The sequence below is a fragment of the Eschrichtius robustus genome, chromosome 16 (assembly GCF_028021215.1).
Source record: "Eschrichtius robustus isolate mEscRob2 chromosome 16, mEscRob2.pri, whole genome shotgun sequence".
Classification (NCBI taxonomy): Eukaryota; Metazoa; Chordata; class Mammalia; order Artiodactyla; family Eschrichtiidae; genus Eschrichtius; species Eschrichtius robustus.
In genome coordinates this window covers 93,001,445-93,014,366 of record NC_090839.1, presented here as the reverse complement: position 1 = coordinate 93,014,366, position 12,922 = coordinate 93,001,445, and the positions used below count along the sequence as shown (strand labels likewise).

Below are 12,922 nucleotides of genomic sequence, written 5' to 3'. Positions count from 1 at the left end.
CCATCACTGGGGTCTTCGCAGCCGGGGTCCTGGCTCCGGGGAGCCGGGAGGAGCCCAACTCACCGGCCCGGCCCCAAATCTCCACCTGCAGAGGCCTGAGTGGGTCTTATGCTCCAGGCTTCAGGGTGACATGGCACAGCGATTGCAAACACGGCCAAGGGTAAGCAGCGTGTGCTGGGGACATGTTTGTCACCTCCACAAAACTGGGGTCCCCTCATCCTCGAAGCCCGGCCCCAGGAGCAGGAGGAAAGGTCAGGGGGGACACACCACCGGCTGGCATATCGGGGAGGGGGCACTGCAGCTGTCTTGAAGGACGGCCAGGGCGGGGGCGGAGGAGCCTGCCAGGCCCCAGGCGGCCTGAGAGGGGAAGCCAGCCGGAGCCAGAGGATGCGAATGCAGGGCATGAGGACCCACGCGTCCGGGTAAAGCCAGGGGCCTGCTTATCACCGTCAATGTGTGTGACATGGTTAGACAGTCTACGTAACGGCAGCTCAAATCTGTGCGTGTTTTCTCGGCACCAGACCCCATGCTAAGTGCTTTACACATACGACCCCATCTCTCGGGCACAGCTGATCCTGGGAAACAAGTATTACTAGTCCCACTTTATAGACGAGATGGCTGAGGCCCAGGGAAGTGAAGGAACTTTCCTGGTACCACAGAGCTCATATGAAATAGGACCAGCACACCGTATGCTGGCCCTGATGCGTCACGGCACAGGGGGTCAGGGATTGCCTGGCTGGTTGTCCAGTGCGTTCCTGAAATACACCAGCCTGACTTATTTTTCCAACCGCCAAAAAAAGGAATGTTTGACCAGTGAGCTTGGTGAGGGGGCTCACAGTCTAAACTGGAAGGGAGCTCTCCAGTGGAATGCCACAGGGCTCTGTCCTAGAGGCAGACCCGATATCCAGCTAGAGTGGGCCCCTGCTGGGAGCAGCAGAGACAAACCCAGTGACCTTCTACATGGCTGAATAAAAGTCCCACATGTGGGCTTCAAAATCCACTGTAAACATGTTAGATCTACCTTTGTTAAGCAATACCCATGAAAAGGTTCTGAGGGCCTTGGTGGCCCCCAAGCACACCATGGGTATTGGGTCTCCAGGCCCAGATTAAGAGACTAAGAAGGCCTTCCTGCTCGTGGAGCCCAAGTCAGAAGGAGACTAGATGACCCCTGGAAGAGGGGGGATGTTCAACCCAACGGGAGATGGGGCTGGCGCAGAGCAGTGAGTCACTGACTTCCTAAATTGGTCACAACCCAGGAGGCGAGAGAGGTCCAGAGGGGAGAGAGAGGTCAGCGCGGTTGGTGGCATCAGGACAGTCTTCCTGGCAGGATGTGGGACAAGCCACACTCGGATGGGAAAAGGCAGACCCCAGGGAGCCATCTGGTCTGAGCCCCTGTGGCCCGCAGGACCCCCAAGTCACCCGGACTGGCTGGCTCTGGAACCGCCCAGCGCCCGCTGCTCTACCCGCTCCAGCCCCGGCCCTGCCTGAGCCCCACCTGAGTCCACTCAGTTCAGGGAGGGACTCCGGGACCACTACATTCTTCCAGATATACTGTGGGCTGCATTCCTAGGCTACTTTAGAGAGGGATGGGTGGGGCCCAGAGATGTCAAGGGACTTGCCCGAGGCCACACAGCAAGTGGCAGAGCTCTGTGCAGGGACAGGGGCTGGGGTAGGGAAGGGAAGGGTACCGTTCAGGTGTTAAGGGCTTGCTGATGCCTGGGTGTCCCCTCTGCCCCCGCCTGTCCTGTCCTGGGAACGCCGCCAGGTTAGGGAAGCTGCAGGATAACCCTGGCCACTCACTACACAGGACCTTCCACAGCATAAGTCAGACTCGCCCCAGAGTCCCAAGCTCTCCAGCGCCTCCTCCCTGCCCTTCTAGTGGAATGCAGACCCCTCCCCACATCCCACCTGCCCGCCTTCCCCATGCTCCAGCTCCCTCAGACACCCAGGCTCTTTCCCTTCTAATAGAAACACACAGAGGGATCGGGGTACCCTGTACCCAGTCTCCTCCAATGGTGACATCTTGCAAAACTCCAGTGCAAACCTCGACCAGGATCTGGATGTGGGTCCAGTGGAGATGCAGGACGTCCCATCAAGGCGAGGACCCTCGTGTCCCTCCCACCTCAACCTGAGCTCCGTTCCTGTGATTTTGTCACTTCAAGGCTGTCATGTACATGGCATCATACAGCGGGTAACCCTTTGGGGTCGGCATTTCCTCTCAGCATAACTCCCCGGAGGCCTGCCCAGGCGGCTGCTGTACCAAGAGTTGGTTCCTTTGTACACTGAGTCACCTCCGTGGTGTGAGGGCCTCAGCCTCAGGACGGCCTCACGGAGGACGTCTGGGTGTTTCCACTTCCGCGGACAAGGCCTCGTGGGGCTCCCTGTGCAGGTCTCTGTGTGAGTAGCTCTGCGATTCTCTGGGGTAAGTGTCCAAGCTGCCCTGGCTGCGTCCTATGGTAGCTGTATGTTGGGTTTTGGTTTTGGTTTTTTGACAGAAGCCTCTGTTTGCCAGAGTGGCCGCACGGTTCTGTGTCCCCACCAGCCACGTGTGAGCGACCCCCTCCCCCTGCTTCCTCGCCAGCCCCGGCTGTGGTCGCCGTTTCTCATCTCAGCCTTTCCTATGGGTGCGGAGCGCCTCGTCCCCTGTGCTGCCGAGAGACCATCTTTCCTGTGCGTATCTGCCGTCTGTGCAAGCACGTGAGCGTTCACTGCCGAGCTCCCAGAGCTGGTCACGCATCCCGGGTGGGAGGCCTCTGCGGGAGGTGCGGATCGACGATCATCTTTTCCCCTTTCGTCTTCCTCACGGGATCCTTCGCCGGCAACGTTTTTAATTTTCAGGAATTCCAATTAGTCCAGTTCTCCTTTCATGGCTTGTGCTTTGGGTGTCAAGTCTCAGAACAGTTTGCCTGGCCCAAGAGCCCAAGGATTTTTCTCCTGTTTGTTCTTCTAAACGTTTTATGATTTTATGTTTATGTGTAAGTCTGTGAGCCATTTTGAATTCATTTTTGTAGACGGTATGGGACTTTCATCAAAGTTTCTTATTTTTTGGCCCGTGGAAGCCAGAGCCTGAATTTCCCCAAATTTCCTTCCAGTAACCCCTAGTTTATTCACTTTTCTTTATCATTCAAATATTTCTTCGTGCCGACTGAGCGTCTGGCCCCACAAGGTCCTGGGGCCCACAGGTCGAGCGTGTAAGACCCACGCCTGCCCTCTGGGGCTCACCGGCAGGCCTCGACTGGCCACGCCCTGACCCTCCCAGAAGCTGCCTCGGGATCAGACGGGGGTGTCCACGTCAGGCCCCCCAGGGCAGCCGAGGGGAGCGAGCCACCCGGGGACTGTCTGCATGGACCCCGTCCCGGCGTCCCCTTCCACACAGCGCCCCTGGCACCGCCCTGGGGGCCGCGATGGGGCAGGAACAATTGCCCGGCTTGTAGTCTCAGGCGGACACAAGCACGCTTTCACGAGCCCACAAGACCGGGTCTGTGCCGCCTGGCGCCAAAGGGAGCAGGCCCAGTGCCCAGCTGGGGAAGACGCTGCCCTGGCCACGCCCCCAGCGGGCAGCAGGCAGAGGCTTCCCGCAGCCTGCAGCCTGGGTCCCCGTGCCCCAGCCGAGCAGGCAGCCGGGGCCAGACCTGCCCTCCAAGGAGGGGTGCCTGCCATGCCCCACCGCATCCCCGCCCAGGAACACCCTGGGTTTCTGGGAGGGGGGCCCCAGGTTCCAAGCAGCACAGGGTGGGGGGGGTCGAACCCGCACTCAAGGTTGGCAGAGCTCTGGTCCAATCCCAGCGGGGCCGCCGTATGAGTGTCCTGTGGCTGCTGTACAAAACGCCCCAAACTCAGCAGCTCAGAACAGCCCGACCTGCCACTTAGCCCTCCAGCCTGGAGGCCGCAAGTCCAAAGGCTCCCGTGAGCTGCTTCCTGCCGGGGTTCGGGAGGGTCCGTCTCCTCCTCCAGCTGCGAGCCGGTAGCTTGTCTCCCTCCTCCCCACGCCCTCTCTCTGGCCCTGGCCCTCCCACCTCCCTCCTGTTAGGGCCCTCGTGATGACATCGGGCACCCCCGGCACGGGCAGCTTAGAACTGGTGGACACAAAAAAATGAATCTCACTTGTTTTACTTTTGTTTTGTACACGTGGCTCCTGTTGTATCATATTTATATTTATATCGTGCCGTGCTTTGCAGCGTGCAGATTCGTTTTGATCATTCAAATAGATATTTTATAAAGAAAACCGAAGGACGTGTGCATTGACCTCCTGACTCTCCTGCTGCAAAGAAACCTGTGGCCTCGGCCAGCCCTGCGTCCTGGGCCACACGGCCCAAGCCCTCGGGAGGCGCGGGGGTCTTAAGGTGGCTGCTGTCTGTTTTTGGGAAGCGTGTGGGGACCGCGGGACCCCAGAGCAGGACAGCCAGCCCAGCCCGGGGGGCCGGGAGCGCTTCTGGGAGAGCGTGGAGCAGGACCCAGTCCCAGCTCTTGGCATACGGGGCCATCTCTGCACCGTGCAGTGGGCCACCTGCCCCAAGAGTGATGGACACGACAGCCCCCCCAGGGCTCGCGGAGCTGCAGCTCCCACCCCAGCTCCAGGGACCACCCCTCACAGCCCACGAGACAAGGCCCAGGGCAGGTGCCCGCAGGGCTCACACCCGTCGTGGAGCCAGGAGCTGCTGCCCAGCCCAGCGGCAGCGACTTTCTGTGGGTCAGGCCCCTCTCCGGGTCGGTCTTTATTCTGGAACCCCCGTTCGGCTTTCCCAGGGAGCCTGCTCTGTCCAGCCTTTGGGGGGGAGCCGTGTGGTAGGCTGCCCCCGCCAACTCCCATGGGCCCTTCCCAGCCTCCACGGAAAGGCCAGAGCCTGGACACTGGCCCGAAAGCTCTCTGGGCAACAGGGCGGGTGACACGCGCCCCTGCTTGGTTCTGGGGTTGATGGCGGCCTCGAGGCGGCCTTCTTGGGAGAGGCCAGGAGAGGCTCAGCCCAGAACCCCGCTGCTCCCCGAAGTCCGGACACGAGGGTCGTGTCCCCAGCAGCAGCCCCTTCCCGAGTCGCTGCTTAGAAACTCGGCCCCCCGAGGCCATCAGACCGTGGTCACCTGGGGTGGGCCCGGGGCCTGCTTCCTGCCACACAGCGCTCAGCCCCGCTGCCACCCCCCCGGCCCCCGCCCCCGGGAACCGTAGCCAGCCCGTCACATCATGACCATGATAGAGGGCTTAAAACCCAAGGGTCCATCACCATCGACGGGCGAACGGAGAAAGAAAATGTGGTCCATCCACACAACGGGATATGATTCAGCCTTAATGAGGAAGGAAACGCTGACACAGGCTAATGAAACTTGAGGACGTAACAGTGAAATGAGCCAGACGCAGGACAGACACTGTGTGATTCCACTTCTACGAGGTCCCTGGGGGGGTCAGGGTCACAGAGACAGAAAGGAGGAGGGTGGGGGCCAGGGCCTGGGGGAGGGGGAGGGGGGTTAGTGTTTAATGGGGGCAGAGTCTCAGTTTGGGAAGACGAGAAAGTTCTGGAGACGGACGGTGGGGTGTCTGCACAACAGTGTGAATGTATTTGATGCCCCTGAACTGGACACTTAAAAATGGTTAAGATGGTAAGTTTTATGTTATGGCTATTTTATCACAATAGAAACAAAACAAAAGGAATAAAATCCTCTATTAAAGACTGCAGACCAAAACACGGAGTCAGGAAGATGTACTTCATTGCACATTTAATAGCACATGCAGCATTCAGAACATCGCGATAAACAGGGCAGGGCTTACACACCACAGAAACACCCACAGGCAAAGGCAGGGGTCACCCCGGACCAGGCAGTCTCCCCGGGCTGCACGGGCAGGAGCAAATCGGGGTAACTGCACTATTTCGTTTGTCCTTCAGGTCACCAGGAGTCCCGTGAGGCACGGGCCCCAGGCCCCTCCAGCTCACGTGAGAGCTGGCCTGATGACACTTCCCAGGGGGAATCGATTGATTGATGACTTAGGTGTGTGGGCCCAGGGCTGGTGAGACTCACATTTGTCCCACATGGGGGAGGCGAGGCTCGGATAACGGGCTTTCCCACCAGGGCGAGACTCCTGGTTAACGGGAGGCGTGTCTGCTGGAGAATCACGCACCGGGGACTCTGCTCCTGACAACTTCATCCAGAATGTGTTTTAGAAAATCCCTCCACTTCCTCCCCAGTCTCCACGAGGCTGCTCTGCAGAGCTGTGGAAGGCAGCGGGGCCCTCCCCCGGCCCCGGGAGCAGCTCACCGCACCTCGGAACGCCCCAGACTCACACGGCGCGCCCTTCCTCTCCCGGGCGTCTCAGCCCAGTGAGGGTGACCCCTGCCCCTGACGGCCAGGCGAACTGGTCGGTGCGCCCAGCTTTCCAGGAAAGGGGAGGGTCACGCCCACTCCCCTAAACATGCCGTGGGCTCCTGGGGGCCCCCCCGCCCCGAGGCCGGAACTAGCTTAAGCCGCCAGAGCCCCCCCACCCCTGGCATCTTGGGAGGACCCTCTGTGGGGCGGCGGGGGCGAGCATCTGGGGGAGGGGCTGGACCCTCTCTCTCTTCAGCCTCAGCTTCTCGCTCCAAGCCCAAGAGTGCCTGTGGGGACCCCCTGGGATGTCATCGCCCCACACCCTGGCCACAGACCGGGTGGCCGTGCATCACGGGGGTCAGCCGCCGGCAGCTGCCCAGCCTGATCGGCGAGGAGGGCCTCCCAGAGCTGGGCCCTGACCCCAGAAGACGTGGGGAGGAAGGCGGGGCCCTGAAGAGGAGCCAGCGGGGGACAGGGAGGGGAGACGGGGAGGGGGCCGCCACCTCTGGGGGTGACCCCTTGGCTCCCAGGTGGGCCCGAGGGAGGGGCGGTGCCCAGCTGCCAGCCTCAGCTGGACGCGCACGCGGACAGCAGCAGGCGCGGCGCTCAGACGGTGAGCGAGATGAAGCTGTTGTAGCGCTGGATGCTCCTCTGCAGGATCTCGGAGCAGGGGCCCAGCACGCGCTCGAAGCGGGGCCGGTCCAGCTTCACGCACGTCAGGGGCCCGCGGGCCACCACGGTGGCCGCCCGGGGCCGGTTCAGCAGCAGCGCGATCTCCCCTGGGGGCGAGAAGGGGCGTCAGGGCTGCGGGTTTAGGGGCAAAGCGAAACCTCAGGACACGAGGCCGCACCTGAGCGAACATCTGGAGCGAGCGTGTCCCACAAAGCGCTGGGACACACTTGCACCAACGCCTGGAACTCAGACCGCGCCGGGCCTGGTCCTGACCCGCGTCCTGCCCTCCCGGGGCAGCCGGCACCCAGGACGGGCCGTCAGGGTGCCCAGGCCTCGGCCAGGTCCTCCCGCGCCCCTGCGGACCTCATCTCAGGCCCTCCTGGGGCCCCGCGAAAGGGCCGCCACCCCAGGAGGAAGCGGACCCCACGACTCACCGAAGTAGTCGGAGGGCCCGAGGCGCCCCACCTCCACATACTCTTCACTGGGGGACCGGCGCTGGAGGACGGAGGCTGTGCCCTGCGAACGCCAAGGGGACCCGTGAGCGTCGGCCGGCTGGGTCGGGGTGGGCAAAGGCGGGGGTGCCCAAGGCCACCGCCAAGGGGTCACCCCCGAGGGGCCCCGCCCGCATCCCCCTCCCACTGGCTCCACGCCCCCCATCTAAAAGTGAGGCGTGGGGTCTGGGAGCTGCGGCCGTGCTCTGGCCGAGGGCACCTCCCGGGCACCACCATCCTCACCGGCCCGGTTCCTGCCCCAAGCTGTCTGCCCGCGGGCGGGGCGCGGGCAGAATCTGGAGGGGCCTCCGAGGGCAGCGCTGCTCCGAGCCGACCTTGGCTTAAGTTTCAAGGACGGGAGGCGCGTGGCCTCGCGGTCACGCCGCCCCGCTAAGCGACGCGGCCCCCTGGCCTCCAGGCGGGGTGTCCGCGACACTGGGGCTCAATGATTAACGCCGGCCTAGGCAGCTGGGCGAGGCCGCGTTCCACACCAGAGACTCGGCCTTCGGGGGCCGCAGCCTCGGCAGCAACGAGCCGGCACCAGTGGCTTCCGCGCACAGAGCCCCCTGGCCTGCCGTCTGGGGGGACCCGGGGGCCGGAGCCTCGTCGGAACCCGGACTCTTCCCCACACGCCTGAGGAGTAGCAGCAAGGCCTTATGAATCACCCCGCCAGCCCCACTGGCCTCACCGGCCGCTGCCGATGTCCTGGACGCACAGAGGAGCGTGGTCTGTCTCGAGGTGGGCCCGGCTCACCCTGGCTCACCCAGACCCGGCCTCGCCAGCGCTAGCCTGGCCGCGCCCGGGTTAACGGGTAACCCCCTCCGCCTGGGCCGCAAGACACTCGGTCAGAAGACCCCGCCAGTGCCCGCCGCAACTGGGACCTCCGGACCCCCTGGGCGGACCCACGCCAGCCCCCACTCCAGCCACAGGGCCGCTCGGCTCCCAGGCGTCTGGGGTGCTTATGAAGCTGGCTGACAGATGGGGCAGGACCCGGAAACAGCAGACCATCTCCACCCGATCCGGGCATTCCGGGAGCGCTCCCCGGGCCGTGCGCCCGCAGGACACACGGTCCCGTGCTGACCCCACAGAGAGGAGTGGAGTCCTGCTCCCACCTGCCGCTGGAGTGGAGGGCAGTCAGGTCCAGGGATGACGGCACTGCGGCGCTTTTCTTGAGACAACGTTGCATTAAGCTAACTATCGTTTACATGCATGCCTTTTCACTTATATAACTTACATGCCTTTCATTCCCATTTTAGACAATTTTCCATTTTACAGTTGGATCATTTTCCTCTTCAGGACCCCAGGGACGGAACTGAAGTTCCAGTTTACAGAATTACTCAGTGAAACTCCAGGCTTAAAGCATCTGATGAGATATGCTTCAAGCTCCAAACAACAGAAAACCCAATTCAAGGTGTCTAAAGGCTACTAAGGGTAACTGCTCTCCCGCAGAACCAGAAGACTGCGAGAGGGCTTTCAGGGCTGGCTAATTCAGCGGCCCACAGACATATCTGGACACAGGCTTGTCCTTGCCTCCTGCTCTGGTGGCCTCAGTCAAGTCCTTGTGCTGGCACCGTGGCTGCCACAGTTCCGGGAGTCACCCAATGCCTTCCCCATGCCATCAGCAGGAAAACCTTCTGGAAGCTCCCGGCAACCTCCCCTCACACCTCACTGGCCAGAGCAGGTCACATGCAACTAATGTGATTGGCTCCCACTCCTCAGGCTCTGCCCTGCCCGCTTGGGATAGGGGTGAGGATTAGGGCTCAGTGGGCGCAGAAGAGCAGGGACGGGCTCGGGTGGGCCACCGTTCTGTTTCTCACTTGTCCCCCGCCCCATGCAGACACCTCCCTGCCCTCTGTCTTCTCTGGAACCAACCGTATCCCCCATGGTCACTGGCAGCATTTCTCTCCTGGTCACATGTGGACCAGCCCATCTTACGATCGAAGGCAGGTTGACGAGATGAAATCTGTTTCCACTGGGATGGACGGAGCTTTCCCACTCGGGACCTTGACACAGAGGATGTACGCGCACCCGTAAGACTGATGTAATAACAGACCCTCCAGGCTGGATGGCATGAAGATGAAAGGTCCTCAGGGGGAGCCCCGAAGAAGCAGAACCAACAGGGAACAGGCCGGCCACTCCGCCCGGTCCTCCCACGTCCCAGGGCTGCAGGAGCACGTGGCCACGGGACCACGTTGTCCCCAAGGGGGTGTGCACTGCACCACACTCTTCTTCCCGCTGCTGGCAGCCCAGCCTCCACTGGGGGACGTCTGCCACGGGCGCCAAGGGGCAGTGGGGCCACGAGAGGAAGGGCCACGCGGGACAGAGCCACGGCCCCCAGGGGTGCCCGTGATGGCCGTGGGGTCACCACTTCACAAGACAGACACTTCCTTATTCTCCACCGCAGTGGTTCGGGGGCTCTTTGTTGCAGCAGCCGAGGCTGCCAGGCCGCCACCCCCAAGCCCTGACGCAACGGCAGGACGTTCCTGTCCTGGGAAGGCACAGCCGCCAAGCCCGAGGGCGGGGAGCGAGGGAAACGGGCGGATGGACTCGATGGGGTGGGACCTCCAACCCGCAGGGCCCGGCGTTCCCACGACACGGGCCACAGGCGCGACCAGCACACGCCCGGGTCTTCCCATCCCAGCGAAACCACCGCAGCCCTGGAATAGTCGCGCTGTCCAAGCTCGTTTCCCAGACGGCCGTGAAGGCAGCTTAGACATCCTCAGGGAGCTGAGAGCCGGAATTCTGGGGGCTGGTAAAACACACTTGCCAAAACTCTGGATCATATTCCCCAGATTTCTCATCGATTCTAACCCAACTCTAAAAATAAATCAGGTCACATAGGAATCGGCCGGGGAGGATGCAGGAGAAAAATGTCACTGCTGGAGTCTGGGGGAGAAGGGGTTACGGAAGACCCGTTTTCCTTTCAACGCTTTTCATTTTGTACATTTTTCTACAGAGTCGAAACCCAAATCAGCTCTTTGGTTTCGACAACGGGCACGCGTGACCTTTATGAGACAGAAACCAGCCAAGGTCGAGGAGAACGCACTCCCTGAAGCAGGGCCTTGGGCTTCCCACTCCCTGAAGCAGCCCCTCCAGCCTGGCCTAGAGCCCCCCTGACCTGGTCAGGCGATGCCACAGCCGGGAGGCACGGTCCCGCCCGTGCGGGCCTCGCCCTCCCCAGGGACACGGCCCGCCTCCCTCTCCTCCATCCTTCGGGCCGTCACCCACTCCTCCTGCTTGCGGAGCCGGACTCCGCTAGAGGGTCGGGAAACCTGCGCGGTGGAGAACGGCAGGCACGGGCGCCCCCCAGAATCCACACCCTGGTGGGGGTCAGAGCAGACAGATCAGGGCTGTGGGCCGCTGGCCCCGCGCCCACGGTGCGGCCCGGGGTGGGGATGGGGGACGTCAGGGTCAGCGGCTCAGTAGGGACGGCGCCTGGTGAGAGAGGAGCCCCCGCCAGGGACTCGCAGCTGCGCCGGGCAGAGACTGGAGCTCGTGCGCGTCCAGCCCGACGGGAGGGGACACACAAGCGTGTCCGTGTGAAGGCCAGCCGTGCAGTGGGCAGTCGCTCTCAGATCCCACTGACACCAAGTTCAGGGAGAGGAAGCGCTATTTTATTTGAATAAATAGCTATCTTAAAAGAAACAGTATCACAGCCACAATCGGGAACCAGCATCACTTCCCGTAAGTTAAAGGGCAACTGAAAAAAGAACACGAGGAGGCAGGTACAGGAAGGTGTGAAGACGGCAGCCTCCACCCGAGGTGCCCTCGACGCGGCCTGAGCCCCGCGCTCTGGGCGGCTCCCCGCGGTCCAAGCCCGGCTCCACGACGTGCTGGCCGCGGCCCGGGGAAGGCCAGGCACCGCCCGAGCCCCGGTTTCCTCAAGTGCAGAACAGATACGACACCGGCCACCGCAGACTCGGGGAACCAGGGCGCGCAGGCCTGCGGCAGCACGGCCGCCATGGGGCCAGAAGCCGCCCTCGGGCCACCCAGCTCCCGGCCAGTGGGCGGCAGTGGGTGAGGCAGTCGACACCCCCGCACGGGGATTCGTCCAGGACAGCGCATCTGTTGGACTTCCCACGGACAAATCAGGCGTCTTTATGGCAACGGTCTTTGCACGCTGCTTATCTCTCCTCCCCTGGTGCCAGGAATCCCGTCCGGGGTAAAGCAGGACCTCGGAATCCAGCAAATGAGTTCCACATCTGTCTGTCTGGGAACGCCTCATGCTGTGTGCAGATACCAGGGGAACCAGAGCTGGGAACGGCTGCGGATGGGGAACACAGGCCCTCAGGGTTCCTCCAGCCTCCTGAGGGGGGCCAAGGGGAGGGAGGAAGACGGTGCTTTTATACTTTTTTGGGGGGCGCATCCCCAACTTTTAAAACTGTTTCTTACGTTAATTAAAAAAAAAAAAAAATCAGAAAGAAGCCAAGTCAATGAGAAGGACTGTCTGAGGGCGCCACACACACCGTCACGGGGGCAGAGGAGGTGGCGTCACCCTCTTCTGAAGATGCTTCTGTGTCACTGGTCTTATCCCAGCAAGTGACATTTTACGTGCACAATTTTTAAAAATTCATTTTAGAAAAGGCTCTCATCCCTGAACCCAGAAGCTCTGAGCTCCAGGCCTCGGCACCCAGACGCGGACCTCGGCAGCCTCACGGGAATCTTCACATACTGGGTGCTCCTGGGGACGCACGGCCGAGGAGGCCCGAGGCACACGACAGCACGTCAACCTGGGGGCACCGCGTGTGGGCTCAGTGTGTCCGCCCACAGGGGATGTGGTCAGGCCACTGCAAAGCCCAGGAGTGCCCGCCTGGCCGGCACTGGGAGCCGTCCTCACCAGGGAAAGGGTGACTGAGGTGCAGGGGCTGGGGCCTACAAAAGGGGGGGCTCCAAGAGGATGGGCCCCCAGCCCCGGCCCCCAGATGACAAGGTGACGAGAAAGGAGACGCGTCAGGACTGGGAGCCCCTTGGACTCCTCTGACCCTCTCGGTGGACATCAGAGCCGCCCGAGACAGGGCGTGGGCGATCCCGGGTGTGAGAGCCCCCCGGTCGGACCGGGAGAGGTGCTGAAGAGCACCAAGCAGACACCAGGTGGGGGGGGCATCTCCAACTCCTCTGAGATCCAGCAACTGTGCTCCTTGGTATTTACCCACAGGGTCAGGTTGAAAGCTCACGTCCACACAAAAACCCGCACGAGGACGTTTACAGCAGCTTTATTCATAGCTGTCAAAACCTGGAAGCAACCAAGGTGTCCTTCAGCAGGTGACGGGTAAATAAACTGGTTCATCCAGACAGTAGAATATTATTCAGCATTAAAAGAAATGAGCCATCAAGCCCTGAAAAGCCACGGAGGAATCTTACATGCGTATCACTGAGTGAGAGGCGCCAGTGAGGAAAGGCTTCAGGCTGTGTGCTTCCAACTACACGGCATTCCGGAAAAGGCAAAACTAGGGAGACAGTGAAAA

At 61.8% G+C, this 12,922-nt stretch overlaps 1 protein-coding gene across 2 annotated transcripts in view; it reads right to left on the bottom strand.

Moving 5' to 3' along the window:
* Positions 1 to 5,720: 5,720 nt before the first annotated feature.
* PRKAR1B (protein kinase cAMP-dependent type I regulatory subunit beta) overlaps positions 5,721 to 12,922 on the bottom strand; it is an 86,519-nt gene continuing 79,317 nt past the window's right edge. For both annotated transcript variants that reach the window (XM_068565812.1, XM_068565813.1), the window contains exons 10-11: positions 7,401 to 7,482; positions 5,721 to 7,073 (exon numbers count right to left, since the gene is read on the bottom strand). In XM_068565812.1, coding sequence (XP_068421913.1) covers positions 6,901 to 7,073; positions 7,401 to 7,482 — 255 coding nt within the window. In that variant the 3' untranslated portion in view covers positions 5,721 to 6,900. The remainder of the gene's footprint in view (positions 7,074 to 7,400; positions 7,483 to 12,922) is intronic.